Raw genomic sequence first — 26,406 nt, forward strand, 5'->3', positions numbered from 1 at the left:
AAAAAACAATTCTAAATTCCTCAGAATTTTGGAAACATCATAAAATCAGACCACTTCAGTGTGGAACAATCACAGGTAAAATTCAAACGTTTTAATTGTTAGTTTCTTTTTTCTTTTTCTTTTTTGCCAACAGTGTTTTATTCAAGTTGCTTCACTGAAAAAAATGAACAAAAGTATCTGAGATGTGATCAAAACACACATGCAAATTTGTAAATTTCCAATTCACTCCTGTAAATTCTCATGAATTCCTATATTGTCCCAATAAATACTTTTGCAACCCTATGGTGCCATGATGACTCAAATGCTAAAATTACCAGGTATATTTTTCTACATATCTACAATTTTCCAAATTTTGGAGTGCTGTATTTGTGCCTGGCCATTAGCATTCTACTCCCAAGCTCAATTTCTAGGAATGGAACCTACCATTTGCATTTTGGGGGGGAGTGAGATTTCCAGACTTTTGGAAATATTTAGTTCGATAAAGCTGTACAATTTCAATGGTAATTACTACCCTAATTCCTGAATAGAAATGTTGTCATTTACATTTGTTTGACAGTATGTTTAACCCTCAAAGGGAACACACATAGCAATTTTTTTCATGGCTAGGCTAGAATTTTGCAACCCAAAAATGACTGCATTCACCAATCTGCGTTTTTAATCCAGATTTTCTCATTTCAAATCATTTTTTTGCGTAGTCCTGCTAGCAAAACAAACCAACAGCGCGTTCATGCTGGGCCGAGGCAACACATATCATGAATGAATTGATGATGAATTGCATTTGTAGCAGTACGCTGAAGCTACAAAACAAAACAAAAAAATGGAAGTGTATGGCATAGCTGCCTCACAGTTCTGAGGTTCCAGGTTTGAATCCTTCATGTGTAGTTTGCATCTTTGCTTTTCTCTCTAATGTGCACTAAAACATCCTTCAGGATCATTTTAGTTAGGGCTGCCACATTGCGCATACATGTAAGAATGACGGCTACATGAAAACAGCAGCACGTCCGGCATGCAGGCCGAGCCACGAATGCCTCATTTGTGATCCATTCGGGGAATTTCCTTGACGATGCTCACATTCCGACATTCCGATTCCAATCCCAATGTTGCGCTAGGATTTACAGCATTCTTGTGGAATTAAGCATTTCTGCAGCGTTCATATCGATATTATATATTTCTTTTTTATTTTAAACACACAGCTCGTTTCTCAAGAGTACCGCACTTTGACCTTAAGAATATGACCCATCGACAGTAATGAGATAACTCACCACGGGGCTGGATCTCGGCCTCATCCCAGGACGCCAGGAGGGCTTGACTTGAGATGCTCACGTGCAGCTACAAAACATACAAAATACATCATAAAAAAACTGTGTTAGCACTTCTTCAACGATGACAACGATGTATATTTAAAGTGCTGTGAAGGACTCAAGTGCTCCAAATTTGCCGCACAATTTTAACTTTAAGTCTGCGTCTTGCTGCTCCATTCGAAGGACAATTATGTAATAAAACTGCATGAAGGCTGTCTTAAATGGAAGAATCCATCAAAAGCAGACATCTTTTTATGTTTTTTTTTTCAAGGATGAACTGCTAATATTGACTGTGGTCTTCCATATTACAGAGATTCCTCATTTTCCTTCAATACATCAAGGAAGCATATTGACTTGAGTGGACCCAGCAGCCTCACGATGAGACAGTAGAGCCAGATCTTTTCTCCAAGCCAATCATCTTAAAGCATCTAAAACAATTATTGAATTTAAAAAAAAATGCTATTACATTTTAAAAGTTACAAACTGCTCTTACAGTATACTGTATATTAATTATAGTCCGAGGCAATCATCTTAAGGCAATGATATTAAATAAAAAAAACATTTTGAAAATGTCACAACTGCTCTCATACTATATAATGATTACATTCACAGACAATTAGTTAAAAGCAAACATTAAATACAATTTTGAATATATCCCACCAATCATTTAAAAGCAAAAATTAAATAAAATACATATTTGAAAGAATTTACAAATATGAATTACATATCTCAGCTAAAATTTAAATTTAATAAAATTTCATTAAATTTAATAACGTTCATCAGTCTCCAAGAATCTTTGTGGGTGGAGACAGTTCCATCTTAAATTATTTGAAAAAACAAAACTTAAAACCTTACAATTTCTGTTCAAATATATGATGTTGGTCAGCTGCCATCTTTAAATCGAAAAGTTGATGGCACAGCAAGACGCAGCAACAAAAATGGTCGGGCACACATCAAGCGTCACAGAACCCGGCTGCTTCACCGCAATTCTATTTGAGAAAGCTGCATGAGACAGGAAGCTTGTATCATAAATGTTGATAGAACATGAAGCCAACGTAAGAGGGTGGAGGGGATGCGCAGCCGGAATGTTGCGCCTGCATCTCCAAAGTTGTCGACTTCAGAGATAATGACTCATAATGGCCGAATCACTTTAGAAAGCACTTGAATAAATGACATCCATTGTGCGCTCAATTTTCCCATCTTCCCTCAAATGTCAGCAGGCAGCACAGAGCAGGAAGCGGGCACGCAGAGGTGTCGGCTGGGCCTTGATTGACACGCTCTCGTACGCGCTCTTACAGTACACGCCTTTATTCCGCCGGCGCCCACGTGAAACAGAAATTCAAATGAATGAGAAGGAACGGAGAAAAGGGTGCGGCGCAATCGTCTCAATGCTGCCCTTTTCACATGTGTGTGTTGTACAGAACATACTGGAGAGACAGCATCTCCGTTCCTCCCTTTATTGGCCTCATCAGGTGGCGAAGTGCTTGGTTAGCTTTTAGTGTGAGAAGGGTGAGCAACAAAGATGACACAACCCCCTCCCCCTCCCCCCACTTCTCTTTCCACCCAATACAGCTCCACTTTTATGCAGACTTGTTAGATGGCGCCTGAACACACCGCGCCGTTTGATCACACTGTGCACCTCATCATGCTGAGAGCTGTTCTTAATGTTTTGACTCAGAGGAGCTCTTAATATGATGCACTGCACTCAAGACTCCACACCCCTCCTCCCCCCACGATATACGGAAAACCGCGAAATAGCGAGAGTATTATAAAAAAAAAAACGTGCTATGTGCTGACACTCTGCTGCCACGGGCGCAGAGGTTCACATCCCCACTGGAGTGACTTCACCATGGGATCTGCCCTGAAAAAGACGACCAATAGACAGCCGAAAGGTGCGCTGGCTGCTAAAGTTCCATTAGAAGCGAGGAGGAATCTCTTAAGGCAATCAGCACCGGAGCGCCAGTCCACTTCCGACTGCGGCCAGAAGCCACTTCCTGATTAATTAATCCATTTTCCGAGGGCACGCAGGAGGCTCCCGCTTTAGCCCGCGGCCTCCGCCCTTTATGAGGGCTGTAAATCAACAACGGCGCAGACGTGTCATTTTTACAAAGTTAAAAAGCTTTGTGTTTTGCATTACTGGAGAAGATGAAGAATGAACAAGCCCTGCTGGTGCACTTCCAGCTCGGCTAAATGAATACGATCGTCTCGGTGCAGCTGCGGGGGGAAACAATATCCTTTATGCTAATCTGCTAAACATCAGCGGTTAATTGAGTTGTGCTTGTATCACCAATACGTGAAAGCTGCTCAATAACACATGTGCCTGCTTGTGCACTGTAAATACCGCTGCCTTACATCCTACACATTTTCAGAAAATTTGATGCAAGCATGATGCAACACAACAGCGAAAGGACACACTGTACTGGATTTCCTCATATACTGCAGCTGTGTGTTTATTTAATCAAATGCAAAAAGAAGTCAGGAGCAGTAGTCTGTTAGGGGTAAGGTGTTGAAAACATTTATACATTTTAAACAAACATTTTATAATGAAATGTAATATATAAATACAATACAATTATATTAAGAATACAATATACTGTAAATGACTAATCAATTAATTACAAGAATTCAAAATGTGTTAAGAATGTATTATTCTAAATAAAATTTAGTGCGATCGATATTGAATAATACAGTAATACTTCGTTTTTTCATAAGGGCTAGGTTCCGGAATCCCCAGCAATAGGTGAAATACGCGAAGTAGCGACCATACTTTTTTGCTGTATGCTGTATGAATATCCCGAAACTCATTCATCTTCCCCACTCTCCTATTAACCTCAACCATACTCTGATAAACACTTTTAAACTTTTAAACATACAATAATGCACAGTAGTACACTAAGTACATTTTATTCCTTGTAATAATGTGTTTTAATCTTTTTTTTCGTTATTATTGCTAGTGTTTTAGGCTAGTAAGTGTTTATTTTACCACAAAAATGACAGCGTACATGCAAAACGGTGAATTATGCGTGATACGAATATGAAAAAAACAAAACACAATGCACTGAATTTGCAATAGGTGAACCGCGATACAACAAGAGAACACTGTATTCAAGTCCCTTGCCACGTTATGCTTCAGAAGCAACTGAGATAGACAAAAGTCCACAAAGTAGCAACCATCCATTTATTTTAATATCTATTTATATGTATATTTTTAAAGCTTTGTGCATAATGTCAAAACTAAATATGCATGTGAGGTGCAGGTATTATTCGCTTATCGCTACGTGAGTCTACGATAACAGTCCGTGTGGAAAAACGATCGCCGCAAAATCCTACGGTGTTGTGAAAAATTCACGATAAAAAATAAATAAATAAATAAAAATCTCCGATACAGTGAGACCGCGGAAAGAGAACCGCGATAGGGTCTCAATCACTCACAGAAGAGGACATCCATACAGCTTTCTCAAATATCAGCTTTACAGATACCAACTCTGCGAGGGAGTGCGTGTATGCATCTACTTTGTGATACATGGTGGCATCGGTTACCCTAAGTACAGCCACCTAATGGCACCACCTGTTGTATTTTTTCCTGAGGGCAAAAGCGTCTATTCGAAGTATGGTGTTTATTTTTCCCAAGTTGACAACACACAATAATTGCAGCACAGTGGGAGTCCCCAATTTGAGGAAAACAATACATACATACACATACGTGACAGGCTTGTAACCCCCCGCTTGACCCCGATCCAGAGCTCGGTTCCAAAGGTCACGCGGAGGCACGTCGTAAATATCCCGCTCGGAGACGCTTCCTTCTTTTAATCGAGCGTGAGGTAGGCTCATCATGAACGGCCTCATCATGAAGTGACCTGTCACATGACCCACTGACCCACACAGTGGTGAGCACACTCACTTTTTTTTTTTTTTTACCAAAGTGTGAAATTAAACAACAAAAGTAAATCTTTTGTGAGCTCCCTATTTCTGAAAATTGGTTTGTGAGCGAGCCTTTCAGAATTTTGCCCGATTTTGACGAAACGGCGCAGCTAATTTACATAATATCACGTACTGCCCATGACTTGGCAGCTGGGCTTGGCAAAAATCCATTTTGGAAGCACTATCATGTGAAAGGTATTTTGACAAAAGTATGTCACAAACAGGCCTAAATTGTTAGGGGAAAAAAAAGAAAAAAAAAGCAAAATGCCTCTCCTTTAAGATATGGACTCTAGTCCAGCCCCGTGATTCACTGATTATTCAATTAAAGTTTGTCTTAATACTTTTGTCCACATTTTTATTTCTACTCATCATAATCTCGCTTCCTGTTTTCTCTCGCAAATCCCTTTTTCTGATGTCTGGGAAAAATCCCTCTTATGTAAACGGTGCACGGAGCCGGCGCACACGAAATCAGACTGCGTATAATGTGAAAAGACTTTGATGTTCCAAATGAAAGAAATGCAGAATATGGCGAAGGACGAGGAGGAGAAGAAGAAGAAGAAGGAGCGAGAGTCATATTTCAGGACGAGCGGAAATGAGCTGTGGGATGATTAATATTCTCAGCGGTTAATGACTGAAGAGCTGATAAGTGTCACAATTACTGGATAGACTATACATATTGTCAGTCACCATGATGCACTTTTACACTCGTGTATGACAAGTAAGAGGTTAACATCATGTCCATTCACTAATTATGCACTTCAGATATGATATCATCGTTCACTACGGCGATGAATGCAACTTGTGATTTTTATATAAGATCATATGATATACAAAAGATATTCAATTCCCTTGGAAAGTTTTCCAATTTGGAATATTAGCAAAATTCCCCCATCTTAAATTCCCATGGAAATTTACCGTCACTTTGACACCCTTTTGCAATCTTCTTGCCATCAGGACAGTCTCATGGATTCATATGACACCGCTTCCCTCATCACACTTTGAGGACCACACTACCGCCTAAACATTCATCCCTGTAAATGTCTATTTTAATAGCCTTGCGAGTCCCGCTGGGGTATAATCAACCTGGCACCTGAGGAGCCATTACGCCGTCTGACGAGATGATAGCGCCACGGAGCAGATGTCAAGCACTTTGGGCGGCACCTCACACGCAATAACATTTTGGTTCAGTGTGGAAAACATGAGTCATTGTTGATAAAAAAAGACATTAAAAAGAGGAAACAACAAGTTGTCTCGTCCCTAAACGGGTGAATAGTGCCCATCTAATGACCTCCCGCTTGTCTCGAGCCAAGTGTCGAGATGGAACAAGGCCTAATGGCTCACCGATGGTTTCCATGACAAAGGAGCCGTTAAGTGGCGGACTGGAGTCTTGCAGTGCTGCACACGATGATTACAACGTTAAAGGCCCAGCTGCCATACAGGGGAGCTAAAAAAAATAATTAAAAAAAAGCAAATGCACGTGGTTCACGCAGTCAACCGGAAAGAAAAGCTACAGCATCGTTTTTGTTTCAAACATGTTTATTTAGTCAAAGTATCTTCTTTGTCAGCATGGAGTAGGAAAATCTAACATGTATTAGAATGGTGATTAAAAAGCACGAATACAAAGGATCAGTGGGATTACTGGAGGTGAAATGGTTGACATTTTCAATCCTGGAGCCAGGAGATGGTTAATATAACAAAAAAATATACACATCTTGACCACAATATATTTTTTATAATCTATATCTACAAGAATGGTCTGTCGTTAATTACAAAGCGGGCCTAAAACACCCCTAAACCGGCGTAATTTAACTCGCATGGTGGCTAAACTGACGCACCACTTCCTGTTTGAAATGATAAAAAGTTGAATATTAACTCTAATTTTGGGCCAACTTCATATTTTTAATCCTTAAAAAAGACAGTAAACCCCCGATATTCACGCAAGTAATAGACGAATAGCAAAAACCCGCAAGTAATGCACACCCACCCCCATTTTAAAAAATGCCTATAGATGCCACAAGATGGCGGCAAAGAACTTTTTTTCTTTTAGACAAAGCTATGGCCTGACAAAATGAAGCTCCTTCCCTCACATAAACATTGGCCTGAGCGCAAAAGTAATATGAGATTTCTTAAGCGAATAATGGAGGATAGGTTCCCCAAAAATTCCACAAGTAGACAAATTTGCTAATGCCGAACTGCGAACATGCGGGGGTTCACTGTACACTTGTATTTTTTTTTTTATACTAAATATTTTATTTTTTATCTTATAATTTCTATCCTGCCAATAACCTGGGAGTGAATAGGCTGTCAACAATTACAAGGCCGGTCTTAAAACATTCCATGAAAAAAAAAAAAAAAAAAAAAAAAAAAGAAGATTGGCTTGCATATAGCGAGAAGTGTTTAATTCATAAAGAAAATAAGCGAGAAATACCAGTAATATGATGCACTTAATGTAAAAAAAGAAAAATGAATTTGGAACCCACTTCGAGATGTACAAGCTGCATGAGATGGCGTCAAATGTGTTTTTATATGACAACATAAGTACAATTGGATCCAGTGTAAAGTAGTTGGAAAAGGCTGTCAAGATAAGGTGATAACATGAATGTGATGGGGTTCAGTTCTGGGGTCAAAGTGCACTAGAGAAGGTCAAACATTAAATATCATCATCCTATGTACAAATGTACGGGATGACCAGTGTTGTTGTGGTGACACTAATAAAATAATATTCATAACATTTAGCTGCACAACTTGGCAAACCTACTGAATTCTTTGGCATAAGCGGCCACAACATTTGGAAGGTTTATTGCCACTTTTTTTTTCTTCCAACAAATATAAAAAAATCAAAAGTATCAAATTTGTTTTCTACATTTTATTTTCTTCATAATAAAACAATGTCAAATAGTTTGATACCCAGCAAAGGGGAAAAAAACCAACAACAACAACAACAACAAAAAAAACAGGCTATCAGGAATATTAATGCTACAAAACACATCATTTCTGTACAGGACATTCATTGTTTTAATTACAGCGTGTGTGTGTATCGGTGTGTGTGTGTGTGTGTGTGCGTGCGAGATGTGTCCCACTTCACATAAAGTCATTGAGCTCCGCCTCCAAAGCGGCGACCATCTCGTCCGCCTCTGAGGAACTTCCCTCCTCCTCTTCTTCCTCCTCCTCCTCATCGTTGGACTCTTTGGAGGACTCGCCGTCCTTGTCGTCTTCCTTGGCGTCGTCGTCGTGCTTTCGTTTCCTGCAGACAAAAAAACGATGTTTTAGAGATCCCGCTGCCAACTTTGGATGGATTCATGCTATTTTCTCCCATGTGGCCAAGTCATGGCAGCATGAATACAAAAAACAACCACCTCTTCCAAATAATAATAATAGCATCAGATATTCATAGAAAATATCTGGAAAATCTGTCAATGTAAGCCTAAGAGTAATCCTGCCTTGTGTTTTGGTTAATTCAGATGCTCTGTAAAATAGTAGTAAAATCTGAAATATAGAGATTTTATTAACAAAAATAAAATAAAATAAATAAATATATATATATAGCGGCACGGTGGCCGACTGGTTAGAGCATCAGCCTCACAGTTCTGAGGTGCGGGGTTCAATCCCCGTCCCCGCCTGTGTGGAGTTTGCATGTTCTCCCCATGCCTGCGTGGGTTTTCTCCGGGCACTCCGGTTTCCTCCCACATCCCAAAAACATGCATGAATTGGAGACGCTAAATTGCCCGTAGGCATGACTGTGAGTGCGAATGGTTGTTTGTTCCTATGTGCCCTGCGATTGGCTGGCAACCAGTTCAGGGTGTACCCCGCCTCCTGCCCGATGACAGCTGGGATAGGCTCCAGCACGCCCGCGACCCTAGTGAGGAGAAGCGGCTCAGAAAATGGATGGATGGAATATATATATATATATATATATATATATATATATAGTTTTACACCTCCCACGTTTTAAACACATTTGAACTTATTAAAATCTTATTAAACAAACTTTTAAAAATATTCCTTAGCACCTGTTCTCACTCTCTCACTTGCGCAATTGTCCAAATAAGAGGCAGGGCATGCTTGCTTCAAGCTGTTTATTTGTTACTCCCAGTTGAAGTTTACTGTAAAACCAACACACAAAACAGAATTAAACAATGCATATTTAAACACCAAACTGTAACCAACCAACCAAACTATATAATTTTGTCTAATGAAAGTCTAATATGTTAATGCTAACATATAAAGTGAAAGGCCATGGATGGGCTTAATGGAAATTAGCATGGACATTACACTCATTTTACACCTTCAAACACTTGCTTTTTACAGAACAGCACATACAAACTGAGCATGCAACAATACTAACGGGCATATATTCTCTCTGCTCTGTGGGAACGACGACTATTACTGAAGCTGAGGTGGGGACATTCTCTAACTCTTCTTCTTGTTCATTTACGCTGCATCTTTTCCAGTAGATCTCAGGCAACAAAATGATATTAAAACGTATCAATTTCTTTACATACACGTTTCATACTTCATACTACCAAAAAAGCAAAATAAAGTGCTTCACAGAACAGGTAGCAAAAGAAAACAGATGAGATTCACCTGTGAAAAAAAGGGTAGTAATGTAATAATGTAATTATTATTCACACATTAAATAGGAAAAAAAAAATCTAAGCTCAGTTGAACTTTGTTGTTAACCAAAAGCCCATCAAAATAATTGTGCCTATTTATTTCTTTTTTAATCTATAAGCACACATCTAGAAAGAAGCACTTAGACCTGCAGTGTAAATTCAGCGCAAAACCCAATGCCAAAACGAATCAACATAAAGCAAAACTAATTTAGGACGTCGGGGATTTGTTTTCATTGACCACGTAGCGTAATGCAAATGCTTGTGTATTTAAAAACATAAAGACATTTAAAAAATCGATCTAGACTTATCTGAATTGATTCTCATTTACATCTGAAGGTACAATGAGTTCCTGAGATTTTGTCAACAAACAGGAAGTGGGTGAAAACAAACAGCGCTGCGACGGTTCTTGTTCTCGTTAAATATAAAAGGCATTAACAATAGAGGGGAAAAACAAAACAATAACAAAGACAAAGACATAACAAAAAAAAAGAAAATAATTTGCGGTTCTGAGCACAGGGCGGCCCCTTGAGAGTTACTCAGCGCAATTAACCAGCGTTTGTTCTCCACATGGACTGTGTTCACTTAGCAGCCCAAAGAAGAATAAATTGGAATGGATTCTGAGACGCTCGTCTTCGCGATAAGCGAGCGAGGACTTACGAATGCGAAGATCAAGGCAATAGAGACAACACAACAGCGAAAGGAACAACCCCCCAAAAAGCTGTACAATAACAGCAGCACACGCACGTCGGGTACAAGCCCAACTGATTCCAACCAGAGAAAGTGACATACAAATGCAAACGCACCCCAAGAGACTGTTAACGTGCTTTGGTAGGTGCTGCAGTTTTGGTACGCAACAGAGTTCCAATGGGCTCAGCAGTTAAGTCTTTAATAGGCATAACGAATTTCACCGCTATATCGTGCTGCACCTACTGCAGCCCCAGTACACCGTATATTTTTTTGTGGAACGTATCTATTGTTCACCGTGGAAACCTTCGCTACGTCACACAGGTTTGGGGTTTATAGTGATTGTTTTTTATGGGTTTTTACAGTAAATGTACTTACTGTAATGCTCTCGCATGTGGGAAAGGAGAGCCACAGTCGCCAATGCACTTTTCAGTTGCTTCACAGAATGCCCGCACTTGCATGTACACAAAAACTACAACGTGCACAGTATTTTCGATGCACTTTAAGCTTGCAACTTGCTTTTTGTGTTTAAATGTATTTTAATGAGTTTAAACGCGTTTGAAACTCGACTTCTGATGAAAAAGAAGCATCAATTTCTTATTATGAACCTTGATCGTGATTAATTTCTCTTCTACGATTAAAGAAGCTCTAACTCTAAATGTTTTGGTCACAGTTCCAGGCTCCAACCCACTACGTTCACTAGAGCTCAGACTTGTAGTTTCACCCATCTAATATAAACAGACCATTCTCAGGACTGAGTGTCCATGTCTAAGTAGCTCTAGAAGGGGCCTTGCTGAGGCTGTAAACATGCCGTCCTTCTTTGGAAACCACTTGAGGTTCTCCGCGACACACACACACACATACACACGTTGCAGAAGGACTTTGCATGATGCTAATGAGGAGCGTACCGGTCGTCTACTTATTGTGGGGGCCTGACAACAACTCTGCTGAGAAGCCCCCCTCCTCATTAGACCACAGCGCTGTCAGACAGCCTCCCACAACAGCAGGACTGCGGTTTTGTGTTCATTAAAGGTTAGATGTCGGCTGACATCAGCCCGGATGCCTGTCGGCTTGACAGGCTGGGCGGACCCCTGCAGACCCTCACAGTGCGCGCCGAGGGTGGGTGGAGGTCTGGAGTGGCGTCGCAACAATACACTGGCTGCTCCGAATGAACATGAAGCTTAATTTCCAGAGCCACAAGTTCAAGACCGGGTAGTCAGGGGTTAACGCGAGGGTCTGTCACCAATGAAAGAGAGGATTAATGATTATTTATTTGGCTAAAGAGCGAAGAAAATGAGGCAAATCCCAGCGTACTACATTCAGTCATGGGATTTTTCTTATCCTGGCTGCTTAACGGACCAGCTTAGGAAATTATTGTATATATGAAGAAAATAAAAAAATAAAAATAAATAAAAATGCAGTACATACTTGAAATCTTCTCCCACTTCCGACAACGAACAGCTAAGACATTTATGGGAGATGTCAATGAGTTGTTCTATTGCTTTTGGCTTCATGTCATCAAATCCAATCTAAATCCTTATCCATTAATTAATAAAATAACACCTCGTCCCCTTAAATGGTGAGGAATGACTCCTATGTTATTGTTGATATTCTCGCGCCCCACTCTCCAGGCATGACTAATCGATTTATGATCAATCTAATTGTTGTCAAGTTTGGGTTAATTGGCCATGCCTGGAAGGTGAAGCACTGGGAAGACGTAATAGAAAGGCGACGGTTGCGGTGTTACTGTCTTGGACGCCACATTAGTGTAGCAACTGAGCTAACACAATACCTCACACATCAAAATAACGATAACGATAGAGTGTTATATCGAACAGTAGACATTTTTATATTGCATTGGCAAATGCAGCGCTGGATGGCTTAAGCGTTAATACTTTTGTCCAAACGCTTACCAAGAAGTGGCAATATGGAAACGATGTGAGATGAGTTGGACACCATCGAGGAAAAGTTGAGTGAAAATTGAAGAACTCAAATTAAGAATTACTTGACAGCACACAGTGACCTGAATGGCCAACTTTTAAAAAGGATTTTCCCTAGTTGAGCCTGTTTTGAGCAAACCTTTGAACCAAAACGGCTTAATCCACTTAAAAAAAAAAAGCACAGCAACTACGCTCTCAGAATATTTAAATCAAGTTCCGTTTTTTTTTTTTTCCAGTTACACAACCAACCAAGCACCCACCCCGAATGCCCTTGCTTTATCTTTATTAGCTCACAAATATTCAAGCCTACGAAGGCAAAGTGTCTAGGGAAGAAGTTGCATTCCAAATTGAGATGTGTTTGCATGACGTTAATTGAATAAGCAAAGATTATGAGTCCCTTTAGAAAAACTGTTTTTAACACATTTTTTAAATTTGTATTTTCTATATATAGATTTTTTTATTTGACCATGGTTGCTATGTCTTAAAGTGCTCTTTAGTACATGGAAATACTGACCCTATTTATGGAGGTATTTGTTCTTAATTGTGTCTTCATCCATCCAGTTTCTGCATGTTTGCAAAAAAAATAAAAAATTTATGTGTAGCCACTTTTGTAAATGTACTCATGAGCTCTACCATGCATTTGAAAGTTAAAGTAGGAATGGCCAGCGAAGAGATGTAAAAGATGGACTTAATTAATGAGGCAAATTAGAGGTTTATTTAATATGCGCTGTGAACCCCGCATCCAAGGCTATCGCTTCAGCTGGAAATTATTACTGCAAGGGAAGTGTGTTTTTGAACACAATTCCCGACACGAAATATTCAAAATAAAGCCACAGAACAACTTTGATACTCCTTCCTACCCACTGTTCATGGCCTCCTTATCAGCCATTTGAGTGTGCGGAGAGCCATGAACTAAAAGCTTTGCCTCCGCATCGCGCTAACTGCCCCGGCGCGAAAAGGTGGCCGCTGGTGAGGAGCTCCTAACGAGGAGTGTCCATTCAGAGTCGCAATTCTCCTGATATACTGTGAGTAATAGTCGCACGAGTCTCAATGGAGAGCGGCAAGCACAGGTGGCACTGGAAGCTTCCAATCAATAACGCTAAAGGTGTGATTTGGTTAATTAAAAAGAAGATAGCATCACTGTTGATTAAGGCTATATAATGAGTCGCAGATGGCCAAAGGAGAAAAGGATACACTCCCAACTAATGTTCTAAGTTGAAGCAACGTACTATCAATGGACAGTACTCCACAAACTCGAATAATTTGATTAAAAAAAAAAAAGGTACAGGCAAAATATCTGCCTCGAAGCTTTGCAGGAATAATATTTCCACATTAATGTTACTGCAGTGCAGAAATAAATTGCTGTGATGGCGGCAAGACAGGAGTAAATAATCTGTAAAAGACGGAATGTCCAAAGTTAGGGATCATTTCACACCCGAAGTCACAGATACTACAGAAGAATGTGACGATGGCAATGCACAAGAATAATACCTGTAACTTACATGTATACGTAATTGAGTTTAATCATCCAAAATCGATTTTCATCCGAAGACATGAATAATCCCAGCTGACTTTGGGAGAAAGGCCGCTACACACTGGACTGGCCGTTAGCCGATCGCAGGGCAACTGTAGACTAAACAACCATTCACTCCTCACATTCCCACCTATGGGCAATATTGAGTCTTCTACGACAATGGTCTATCTTACGGAATAGGTGTTGCAAAAAATCCACATAAAGACAACGATAAAGCAAAATGTGCACTGTTAAATCCTTCAATCCTCGCAGATGAGCTCACGTGAAGTTCACCGCCATCTTGGGAGATATCCTGCACGCAGGTGGTCCAAATTGGAATAAGTGTTGGGGGTTGAAAAAAATAAATAAAAAAATCTACCAAATGGGAAGAAGAAATTCCCAAAAGGAATACCCAAGATTTTCTACTCGCAAGGTAGACTTGAGAAAACCTTTGTGCACTTGACACATTTCAAACTAAACCATATTGTGCATTATCCTGAGACACCTTTTGCACTTTTCCATGCGAGAGTGTTGGGCATTTTGCATGTGTAGTCATAAACAACAGTTCTGAATAGGCCGTCGTTCCCCTGGGAGTCATTTTGAGCTATAACTGAACAATAAGAAAAAAATTGCTTAGGCCAGAGGCTTGGAACATAGACTGGGATGAAGAAAAAAATAAAAAAAATAAATGGGTCAGATTACTTGTAGTTTTTGTACTGCTGTTCACTTATTCCCCCTTCTCTTTTCATGCATCAAAAAGCCTGTGTAAGCATTCCTATTCCTCGCTGTCTGCTGCCCCGCTCACACGGCTGAGCTATGTCAAGAGGCGGCACGTTTGATTGCGCCGTTCCACACTCACAGTACTTGAGTAAGAATAGGCTGCCCGAGGCTAAAATCTCTATCACGTCCAGTGCTTGAATTTATGAAACCACCACCCAATGCAAGGCTTATGCCACGGTTGCCCAAAATCATTAATTTAGGATTCCGTAATGGTTGATACACCAGTATGCACAAGCTTCTTAAACAAATGTTCCTGGTCAAGAATATCCTCATGATAATTGTCTATATCAAATTATGAACTACATATCGTGAAAAGTGGCACCCAAAGGCAAGGTTTGCTAAAATGTAGATTTTTCGCTACCTTTAGCTATTATTTTCAACTTTACTTTAAGTTACATGAAACCCACTCAACTTATCTAACAATTACCAAACCTAAAATGTTACTTAAAATATTACATGCACTGTTTTAAAGTTCCTGGAATGGATGCATTCTAATTCCATTATTTCTTGTAAGGAAAATGTGTTTGAAAGCCAAACAAATTGAAGGTCTGATTTGAGGGAAAAGGTGACAACACTCGAGACTGAGCGACTCCATGAAGGACATGCTGCTGATTGTCTTTAACCCCCCCCCCCCCCGCCCCCCACTCAGCATTCACCAGTCACAGCTAAAACATCAACTTGGCGAAACACTGGCAGCACACACATATTAACATTATTCCCATGAACCATCTGACAGGCAACCTTTAAAAGACAAAAAGTTTGAATTCTCCTTCCAAGCGGGAGCCTGGCTAAATAGAACCTTTGGAAAGCATGGCAGTAGGACATGGTTGCTTTGTACACTTTGTTCCCTGCTCTGTCTAAAACCTGACATATTTTATAATTACAGAGCGCAGTATATAATTACAGACCACAGTTGAACAGAGAGCGCCCCGAAAGCGCATCACGAGGAAAAGCGACATAATCACTGCAGCCAGATGTTGATGTGTTTTGTGCGATATACAAAAATCAATTAGGCTGTTTTGCTTCTCTCGCAACCTGTATGCCAGACTCATTGTTTAGTTTCACGCTAGACATTTAATTCATTTGCAACGAGCGGTAAGGGGGTCTGGGGGAACATGCATGAACGTTTGGCCTTTGAAAAGAACAACAAAGCCCTGTCACTCAGTAGACTGAAGCCAACAGCAATCATGAATCCAATGCAATCTTTTGAACAAACACTAAAGGAAACGCGGCACCATTAGAGCAGCCTTAAGGGTATCCAAAAAAAATCTATAAAAACAATTACTCACAACAGGGCCTTTGGGAGTATCCAATTAGAAAAATCTATTTAGGTTAAAATTAATTTAGGTTTTTCTCTGGCTTTTATACGCTATCACATAAGAGATGGCAAAAAAAATGTAATGAAGCCCGTAGCACTAATTGAGAGAGGCCTTTTCATTAGAACACGTCGTCCAAATCGGGTGAAGAATAAAAGCTGGGTGAAAAGGTAAAAAGGGAGAACATGAGAAAGTAAGAGGGTCTAATTTACGCTGCGAGAGGGTCCACATTTTTATCTTTCATGTGGTTCAAAGCAAACATTGCTCAAAAAGGGCTCCAAATACCGAGGCGACCAAGAGTGTTTGTGCGCTGCTGCCTTCACACGAGTCAGATAAGCGGCCAGATGTGAATAATTGAATTTTTCCAGGGAGCCGCAGCTTTTTATGCAAACTGGGGTACTCGAGTGCGTTTTAACATGATCATGATGCTTATTTTGCCCTCTATAAATAAGACCATGTATGGAAATATGACAATACAGTGCCTCACATCGAGCTATGTTTCCGTCTAAGCACGCAATGTTATGTAATCCGAGGCAGGGCCGAGCTGTTTTCACAAGGAGAACAATACATCTGCAGTGTACTTTTATGTGTGTTTTATTCCCAAATACAACCAACCCTTTCATATTCAACCTTGTATGATGGATTTTCCTCAATCTATTGTATCAAAAATAACACTTACAAAGCCCTACCAACTCATTTGAGGTCATCCTAGCTACTGTGCCAGGGGCTGATGAGGTGATCAATGCAAAGTACGGTGATTTACTACATTTGCAATATTGATTGAGAAGTGGAAAATTTACAGAAGCATATTATTCTATTCGAGGAAAAACAATGATAAGCAATTTACAAATCAAGCTGCTCCTTGGGGTTGCTACTGAAACAGTGATAGGTTTTCCAGTTATAGATTTACATTCTTGGGAATCTAATTGTATCCAAATTGCCTATTAAAATAAATGAGTAACCAACCCCTCCCGCAACATTAATATCCTCAAGAAGAGATGATTCATTCACCGAGTTAATATCACCCAACAACTGCACTGAAACACTGATTGCAGTGAATAAACCTGGCTCGAGAGAATTCGCCGTCGAAAATGTGCTGATGACTCTTAGAACAAGAAATAAAACTTATTGGGATGGGGGAGAGCAAGGCACCTGGGTAAGTTGACTGCACAATAAAGTAGACAATAATCGCAATGATAAAAGAAGAACGGAACGTGATCTACGCTTCATTTCATGCTAATCTTGTGAAACGTACAATAGCAGCCTGTCACGCTGAAGACTTGATTTGCAGCCGCCATTGTGTAGCATTGATTGTGCCATGATGAATACTTATCGGTACAGATGCAGTTTGTGGAACAAAACAAAACGAGAATAATGGCTCCGATTTGTTCTAAGTTGTTGTTTGTCTTCTCTTCCACAACTGCATTCTTTGGATCTTTTACGTAATTCTCGGCTACAGTTTGCGAAAACAATTTCAACATGAACATGATTTTTAACATTGTTGGCTTCGTCGGCTTGTCAGCATAGACTACAATTTGACGAGGGGCAGTCTTTTAATGTGTATGTTATCTGTTCTTTCCAGTAGACACTAATACAGGATTAAGTCCTACAGCCCGTTCACGGGGGATCCCATAATTGCTGAGCCCTAATGACGTTTGATGAAACAATGTAACATTCTGAAAATTCTCCATTTAAGAGCCCAAAGCTTAAGGATACTTGCAGTCTGGCTTCACACAAAGTTTGGTACCGAACATAAAGCCGGAAAATGCTTTTTCAGAACCTTTTAAACTAAATCGATTTTTTTTTTCTGCGACCACTGCAACTATGACCTGACGAGAAATTGGTACCAGAGTAGTTTCATCAGCAGCCCAGGACTAAATCGCCACCACGGAGGTATATTGGGAGTATAAAGGACCCGTCTGGGAATACAGAGGTGAGACACTTATTTATTTTTTTAAACAGAACAAATAACATGGTGCCCTGTGGAGTTGGTGGAATGGATTGGACTTCGTGGGGGAGGTCAAGGAACAGCAACGTGGAGAACAGAAAAAAAACTGATTAGGATTCGAACGAGCTTACAAAACGGGAGCTGACAAAAAGTTGCTCATAAAACATTAACATGAAATTAATGGACAAATGAAATACACACAAAGACTTTTCCTGGGTGGTTTGCTGTTGGTATTTGCAGGAATGAACTCATGCCCTTGAAATCTTATGACTATGAGTGAATGCATACAATGCAATTCTGTGTGGGCTTTAATAATTCATCGAACTCATGCTGTACAATTAATAATGCTGAATCAGCACTTATGACAACACTGCTCACAGATGCCCGGCCGGGGTGGAATGAATCGCATACTGTGATGTTTTTGCAGACTTTAACAACAGTGGGACATCCATTAACATTATCAAAAGGGGACAAGCACTGTGATGTGAAAACTGTCGGTCTTGGGTGCCTGTTACTATAATAAGAGCCCCGCACTTACAATAAAACAATTGACAATGCAGGTAATTGGTACATTATGGCCCCTCGAGAAGACAGTGTTCTCATTTAAAGCCTCGTCTGAAACAGAAAAGGGTAGACGTGGACAAGCGATGATCACTTCCAGAAAGTGTCAATCACCCGTCCATGGCAGAAAAGGTAGATGATTGGCGAGGAAAAAGTGAGCTTGTATACATCAGGTGTGGCCGACTCCACGAACACAAAGCACCCAAAACTAGGCCTAAATGAGGACTCTACAGAGGAGTGTGAAAAAAAGTGGAGAGACCGAAGCATCTCATTAACCGGAGTAATTCATGCACAGAAATGCAGTCAGCGGCTCTATGCCACAGCATTATGTAAAACTGCAGCATCTTCTGAGATACAAGATCTATATCAAAAACTTGGATTTTCCCAATTCTCGATGTGTCGATCAATGGCGTTTATTATTGTGGTTGTAGTTTTCAGGGGTATAAATAGTAACTAACATGGCTCACACATGGGTTTCTAATTTCGGTTCAGCTGCATGAGGAGGCAAATTATTACGAAGAATAAACAGATGCTGTGAATCAAAACATTATTGTCACTTCTGTAAAGTTTTGCTATACTGTACATAGCTCTCTCATGGTGTACTAAAACAAGCACAAGTTGTAAGAAAATCTATTTTGCAAGTGCTATAATCTTACTTTGGGGACATTAAAGCCTTGATTATAAAACTAAATTATTAAAAAGACTACAGTGCCTTGCATAGGTATTCACCCGCCTTCAATTTTTCCACATTGTTGTCATTATGGGATATTGTGTGTAGAGTTTCTTCTAGGGCCGAGATTTTATTTTATTTTATTTTTTAAAACAAATGTGGGCAAAATACTTGCAAGTCACTAAAGACGTACTGAAAAGACAAATAAAATCAAAGCCAAAGGAGCTGAAAGAGCATTGAACGCATCCTACAAGACTTCTTGTGGGTGTTTAAAGCAAAAGCATTTCTGAGCCAAAGGATGCCTTTGGTTCATTTTGCACTTCACATGTTAAAACATCTATTCCCCTATACATTTGCTGTAGCGCTTATTCCTCCGTCTCCTGTAAGACTCAGCAAAGCCACACTCAGCCTTAGTTACACCGTAGTCTGGCATAGTGTAAAAAATACATTAGTCACGCCCAAAGGCAATATTGGTAGAGAGAATATATGTATAATGCAGGTGCTGGCCGTTTAGCTTCCTTCAAATCCATCAGAGAGCTCAGCGACAGCTGAGGCAGCCTTTAGGTGAGCTGGGGGCAAACATCGCCACACAGTCACAACAGACACACAATCCCATCTTTTTTTCTTTTCTTTTTTTTTTTTTTTTTTTAAATGAACGAAGATGACAAGGAAAGATGAAACACATTTTTTAATTTCACACTTGCCCGTCTGGCAACCTGAGCACAGACCCTAACGAACCACTGCCCACCTTCATCACCTTCATGCTGCTGAGAGGTTAGGACAGCATGATCGCTCGGAGTTTCACACCTTGCATCGGTACTAAGATGCACTCGAGGCAGCCATGGTGATGGGAGCGGGGGCGACCGGGCATCTGAATGAATGCGCAGCCACAGAGACAGGAAATTAAACGACACGGCGCCTGACAACAGTAGGGAGAGGGTCCAATTATGTTTGGGGATCCAACAAGAAAAGATTTTTTTCCAGTGTCACCTCAAATTTTGAACGCCTCATCAGTCGTGCCATTAGGATATTAAGCAAAATTCAGAGGGAAGGAAATACTCCCATGGGTGCACAAAAACATGTAAGCCTAGCCGACGAAGTGCCATCACTTCGAATAATATTGTTAGTGTAATAAGGTAGAGTGGGGGTGTCAAACTCATTTTTGTTGAGCGCCACATTGTAGTTAGGGTTTTCCCACAGAGGGCCGTTATGACGGAAAGCCATATAAATATAAAGTCACCTCATCATTGCACACACACCCTATATTTGGCTGTTCAGCATTCATACATTTTTCTAGTTCCAGATTTTTTGGGGAACCTATCTCCTGAACTCACCCATTCATTGTTTTTGTGCTCAGGCCAAAGCCCTGTCTAAAATAAAAATATTGCTTTGTCGCCATCTGGTCATATCTTGGTGAGAAACAACCATGTTAAAATGAGAGGAGGAGCTTCATTTTTTTCAGACCATAGCCTTATTCACAGTTCTTTACCTTCTGGCATCTATACAAACTTTTGTTGGTGGGCATCAATTACTGTTTGATTTTCGCTATTGACGTCAGAGATTGGTGCCGATCACATGCCAATATATTTGTAACAACAAAATGAATTTGAAATCAGAAGTCATGGAAATTATGGCATGCAACTATTTAGTATACAACTACTGTTCAATTTGTTAAGAAGCGATTTGGTGAAAAATGTGTGCTATTTGTTAAAAGTGAAGAAAGATTTTGATTTAGGTACAGATTATCTGCCAAAATATACCTATCCATTTAGTAAGAAACATGAAGTGGTTATTTTCTCTAGTTGGCCACATGAAGAGGTGCGGTGGGCCAGATTTGGCCCCCGGGCCTTGAGTTTGACGCTGGTGAGCAGAGTGTTTATCGCTTTTACCTGTTATAGTGGTTACCTTATTTTTATACCTTTTCATTTGTCATTCGAATTAAGAGTTTTCTTCTTTTCCCATCATGATGTTGAAATGTTATGCAATGTTTTAAGAGAGCAGCAGTTTGACTTGAATAATTAAATCTCCATTATTTCCTATGGGGAAACCCAGTATCTGACAATGTATTGTGTTCCATCTTAGGTTCCAGTGTAATCGAGAAACATGTATTCACATTTTTTGAAATGAATTTTTAAGAGTATCCTTATTGTCAGGTGTGCACTAAGATGGATGCTTTGCATCTAACTGGAAGAGACAGTAATGGAGGAATTCACCTTCAGAATCCATTAAAGAAGATTCTGCATCATACCGAGTTCCCGAGTGTACTCGCTTGTTATTATTTGCCTGTCAAGCACAGTCAACTTGGGCCGCTTGATGATGTCGGGCCAACTACTTCAGCTTGTTTTTTTAGAGACAACAATTAAAGCAGCCTCAAACTGGATGAGTTGCTTCGTTGCCAAGTCCCTTGAGTCACACTTTTCAGGATAATATGCTGAAAAAAATGTAATATGCTTCAAAGGTAAGCAGATTGAAACTGCTGCCTGCCAGATGGATTTTATTCTTTTAAAATGAACTGGCTTGCTTGATAGCTACACAAGGGGATCGTGGAAATTATGCTGAAAATAAATCACCAGCCGGACTCAGCCCAGAGGTCATTCTCTGGTGGACTATTTAATTAAGCTCATTCTACCAAACTCTTTACAACATAAGGTGAGAATTGTGTACAATAATTGTCACTGAAAACCGACACCATAAATGGCCAAAGTGCAGCGACTGACAGCAAAATGATTGCAATCATCAAGAGCAGGCAGACAGTCTGGTAACAACACATGCATTACTCCTGTATCTTAGCAACAGATGCATGTCTGTATTTCTGCACAGAACCTGAGTAGACAGACAGAACCAATCTACACAGTGTTGAGGAGTATTACTTAAATTAATGGCTAACAATATAGGATGATGTTATGGTCTACTCGTAGAGGGAATGGTTGTAAATATCCCATGATGTTATAGGAATTGAAAGGCAATGAACACTATATTCAAGAGAATTATTATGCATATGTAAATTTGACAATTTCTTAAATTTCTTCTTTAATGTAGGTTTAAAAAAAGTTGGAAGTTGTGCATTGTTTCATCTACGAACACCTATTGAGAATGAATGTACTGGCCGAATTACATATTCAAGATGCGCAGGGATTAATAAATGAGATCAGAAAGACACTGGATTCCTGCAGACTGAAAACGAACCTAACTGTCTTTCAGCAATAAAAGACTTGTTTGCTCAGAGCTGTCTGATGTCTGTTTGGACGTGTCGCCATGGCAGCGGACCACTCAGTCTGGTTCAAGCCCTGGCTCACTGATGAAGTGGTGTGTGCATGTGTGTGTTTGTGTTTTAATAGTAGTCATGGCAGATAGCAGGACCAAGGACATACACAAACCATCAGAAGATTTTTGGAGCAGTAGGTCACCCTGTGGACAAACTAAGGTGTCTTTAGCACGAATGTAAATGATCAATGAAAAGAGGGCAAAGTGAATGGCTGCAGTGGTTCTTTGACTGATGAATAACAATATTTGTGAGCAGTGGAGGGAGCTGATTGGATGATTTGCAGGCAATATGATCCTTCTGTGAAGCCATGACATCATAATAGCATTAGTGTGAATACTTGACTCCTCATGCTCCCGATAGTTTTTGACACAAAGTAGCATTTGTGCCTTTGAGTGACGTTCACACAAATGCTATTTGTACATAAAAAGTAGACGAAAGAAAGCTGATTCGATGCTTTTGGCAATGCCAGGACATCTTTAGATTTTTTAACATTACTAAGCACAAGTGTAAATGTTTGACTCTCAGCATCAGCGCGTTGAATGTGCGACTTTGTTAGCAAAATATATATTTGGGCCATGCAATAGCATCAGCATGGACAATATTTGGATTCTTAAGCACTGCTGAAGGTCAAGCGTTACACAACAAATATTTTGGATGCGCTATAGCTTTTGTGTGAACGCTACGAATGACGTTCGCACAAATATTTTCACATTCTAAGTATAGGGAGCAATTTGACTGCGATGATGATTTGAAGTGCTATGATCTTTCAGCAATGTCATGACATCATATTAAAAAAACTAAAATATGTACGGTAGTATACTACTGCCGGGGATAGGGACCGAGCCCTGCCAATGAATATCAAAAATCCACAAGTAATTGATGCCCCCGAAAAAGGTTTAGATTATAGATGCCACAAGATTGTGGCAACGCACTACTTTTGTCTAAATGAACCTCTTCAACTCACTTCAACATAGTTCCTTGGCATCAAGATGCCACAAGATGGTGGCAAAGCACTACTTTTGTCTCCTCAACTCAGTTCCTTGGCACCAAAATGTCAAATGATGGCATTTCAGCAAATAAGGGAGGATAGATTTCCCCTCTCAAAAGTCAGTGAATGGGTGAATCCGTGAGTGATGGATCATGCCAATAGGGGAACATCCATCCATCCATTTTCTGAGCCGCTTCTCCTAACTAGGGTCGCGGGCATGTTGGAGCCTATCCCAGCTGTCATGGGGCAGGAGGCGGGGTACACCCTGAACTGGTTGCCAGCCAATCGCAGGGCACATAGAAACAAACAACCATTCACACTCACATTCACACCTACAGGCAATTTAGAGTCTTCAATTAACCTAGCATGTTTTTGGGATGTGGGAGGAAACCGGAGTGCCCGGAGAAAACCCACGCAGGCACGGGGAGAACATGCAAACTCCACACAGGCGGGGCCGGGGACTGAACCCCGGTCCTCAGAACTATGAGGCGGCTGCTCTAACCAGTCGTCCACCATGCCGCCAATAGGGGAACACTCTAAAGAATATTTTTCATCCACAATAGCATTTGTTTGCATGCTTGACTCTCAGCATTGATTTAACACAGTGAGGTTGTGTGTCTCACCTGGACACAGTGGCCAGCCGACTGGCCTCGTCAGATGTCGTCTGGACCGGGTCCTCCGCTCGAAGCATCTGAGGACCCAGCACCCCTCCTGTCAGTGGTCCAGCTCCTTGTTGGTGCTGCTGCTCTTCCTTCCGCTGGTGCTCCTCCTCATCCTCCGCCTCCTCGTGAGCAGCTTTCTCCTTCCCTCGGCCTTCGCTCTCGTTGTCGCTCTCCTCGCCCAGGATGTCGTCCACCTATTGAACGAGACAAGAGGAGTTGCAATGGTCTGACATTATGGCCTCAGAGTTATGGCACTTACTCCATGTGGACCCCCAATTCATGACTGGCAATGTTCATGTTTTTGTTTGTAGCACAAAAGCCTCTATTATATTTGAAGCTTCTAACGAGAGACCTTGGTCACTTAGTGCTTAAGTAAAACATATAAGTGCTACAGGGTCAATCATATAGCTGCCACGCGATCAATTCCTACTCAGCGCTCCATGGACAATCAACCTGTGATTGGCTGGCGACAGCTTTCATCCAAAGCCAGCTGGGAAAGGCTCCAGTCACATGCTGAGCCTGAACATAATTTAAGGAATGGATGGATTGCAATTAAGTGCTGCAGACACATGGCATTGCAAAAACATGCCATTACACAACGCAGGATAAGGTTGAGCTCATTTAGCTTCAAAATTTAATATTGTATTATTTTTATGGTGAGAAAGTCATTTTAAATTCCCATTAGGAAGTGGGCAAATCTGCTGCTACATAATTCCAAATGGCGTTTAATGAAAAAGGAAAGTGTTTCTTCATTCACACAAATGTCATTCTGCGTCTTTATGAGACTTTAATGTGCTCCAGTCAAACACCAGATTTGAAAGCAAATTTAAAGTTATTTTTGAAAAATGTAAAATATAGAACATAGTGGCTGTGCCATTGTGGTTTGTATTTTGTTTAAGCTTTCAGAAAGGAAAGTGCGAAGACTAAAACGGAAGAAGAACCGTGGCATTCAACTCGCTTGACATCTTATCCCAGAAGAAGCACACCACTGTCCTGAGCTGTGATTTATAACCGTTCAGCTCTCCGATAGTGCAGCAAAGTACCATATTGGAGCAGTAGATGCAGTACGCAGTCATGTGCTCCGGATCAGCACATTTTTTTTTAAACCTGCCACAGCTCATTTGACCTTTGCTGAAAATGGAAGTACTAACAATTGCGAGATATAGCGCAGCAAAGTTCCCACAACATCCATTTCTTGGATGTAATCAAAAAGGCCACTCAAAGTGCACAGAAGACTTTTCAAACCACCCCCTCCCCCTAAAGCTAGTTTAGAGCGTGGTGGTCTCTGGCTGTAAATGTACTGCAGTCAAAGTGTGATTCCAAGGCAGGAAATTTCTTTTGTTGAATTGGTTGGAAGGTGAAAATGCACTGATTTCCTTTAGGCCTGCTCAATCACTGGCTCTCTCTCTCTCTCTCACAAAGGAAAATTTAAAAGGTAGCCGCCCGAGATTAATCTCATAGTAACGTGCAATCTAGTGGGGAGGTTTCTTGAGGCAACTTTCCGACAGTCACCTTTCTTGGTATAAGTTAATTTTACTTTATCATTGGGAAAAGATTTGAGAGGGGACACATAATGGATAATTGACTTTGTATTGTTCGTATACAAATAGTTGTGTGTCTAAATTGCCTGCAGACCAATCAAGTGTGATATTTGTGATGAAACAGTGGACAGTGGATACCACTGCATTTTCAGACTCTGAAAGTCTGTCAAAGAAACATCCAAAGTCATTTGCAGTTAAATGGATACATTACACCCCAAAGCAACAGTTAATGGAAATGTGCAAGGCTGCAGAAGAAGCTCAAGAAAGTTCCGTAAAGCGGACCAATCGGGGGAACATTTGTCCTTGCCAATTTTGCTACGCCAGGTGGCTACGAAACAAACCAAGCCCGTCTTCGCCAGGCCGACGTCTTTACAAACGCCCACTGAAGAGGGATTATCTGGGCTTTATTCCCCTGTCTGAAATACTGACTTAATTTGTGAAGAGGTATGAAGAGGTTATAATATGTCAGGCAGTGAGCTGTAAGATCGCAAGCGGTCATTTAATGCTGCAGAGGAAGCTCTTTTTGCATTGATAAAAGGAAGGCTCATCCGACGCCCAGAGGGATGTCGGATGAATCAAATGGAGAGGCAGATAATAAAACAGACACCTTAGTTGTTCATTAGCTTGGGGTGAACTCAAGGCCATGCTAGCCGCTTGTGTACTACATCAAGGACAACCCGAGAAGGGAAATATTTGAGAGCAG

General features: G+C 40.6%; 1 protein-coding gene across 1 annotated transcript in view; it reads right to left on the reverse strand.

Moving 5' to 3' along the window:
• Nucleotides 1-6,740: 6,740 nt before the first annotated feature.
• The window catches only part of ctdp1 (CTD (carboxy-terminal domain, RNA polymerase II, polypeptide A) phosphatase, subunit 1), a 34,222-nt gene continuing 14,556 nt past the window's right edge, over nucleotides 6,741-26,406 (reverse strand). Inside the window, exons 12-13 of the mRNA XM_061760286.1 lie at nucleotides 24,124-24,356; nucleotides 6,741-8,466 (exon numbers count right to left, since the gene is read on the reverse strand). Of these exons, the coding sequence (XP_061616270.1) occupies nucleotides 8,304-8,466; nucleotides 24,124-24,356 (396 nt within the window). The 3' untranslated portion in view covers nucleotides 6,741-8,303. The remainder of the gene's footprint in view (nucleotides 8,467-24,123; nucleotides 24,357-26,406) is intronic.

The sequence above is a fragment of the Phyllopteryx taeniolatus genome, chromosome 21 (assembly GCF_024500385.1).
Source record: "Phyllopteryx taeniolatus isolate TA_2022b chromosome 21, UOR_Ptae_1.2, whole genome shotgun sequence".
Classification (NCBI taxonomy): domain Eukaryota; kingdom Metazoa; phylum Chordata; class Actinopteri; order Syngnathiformes; family Syngnathidae; genus Phyllopteryx; species Phyllopteryx taeniolatus.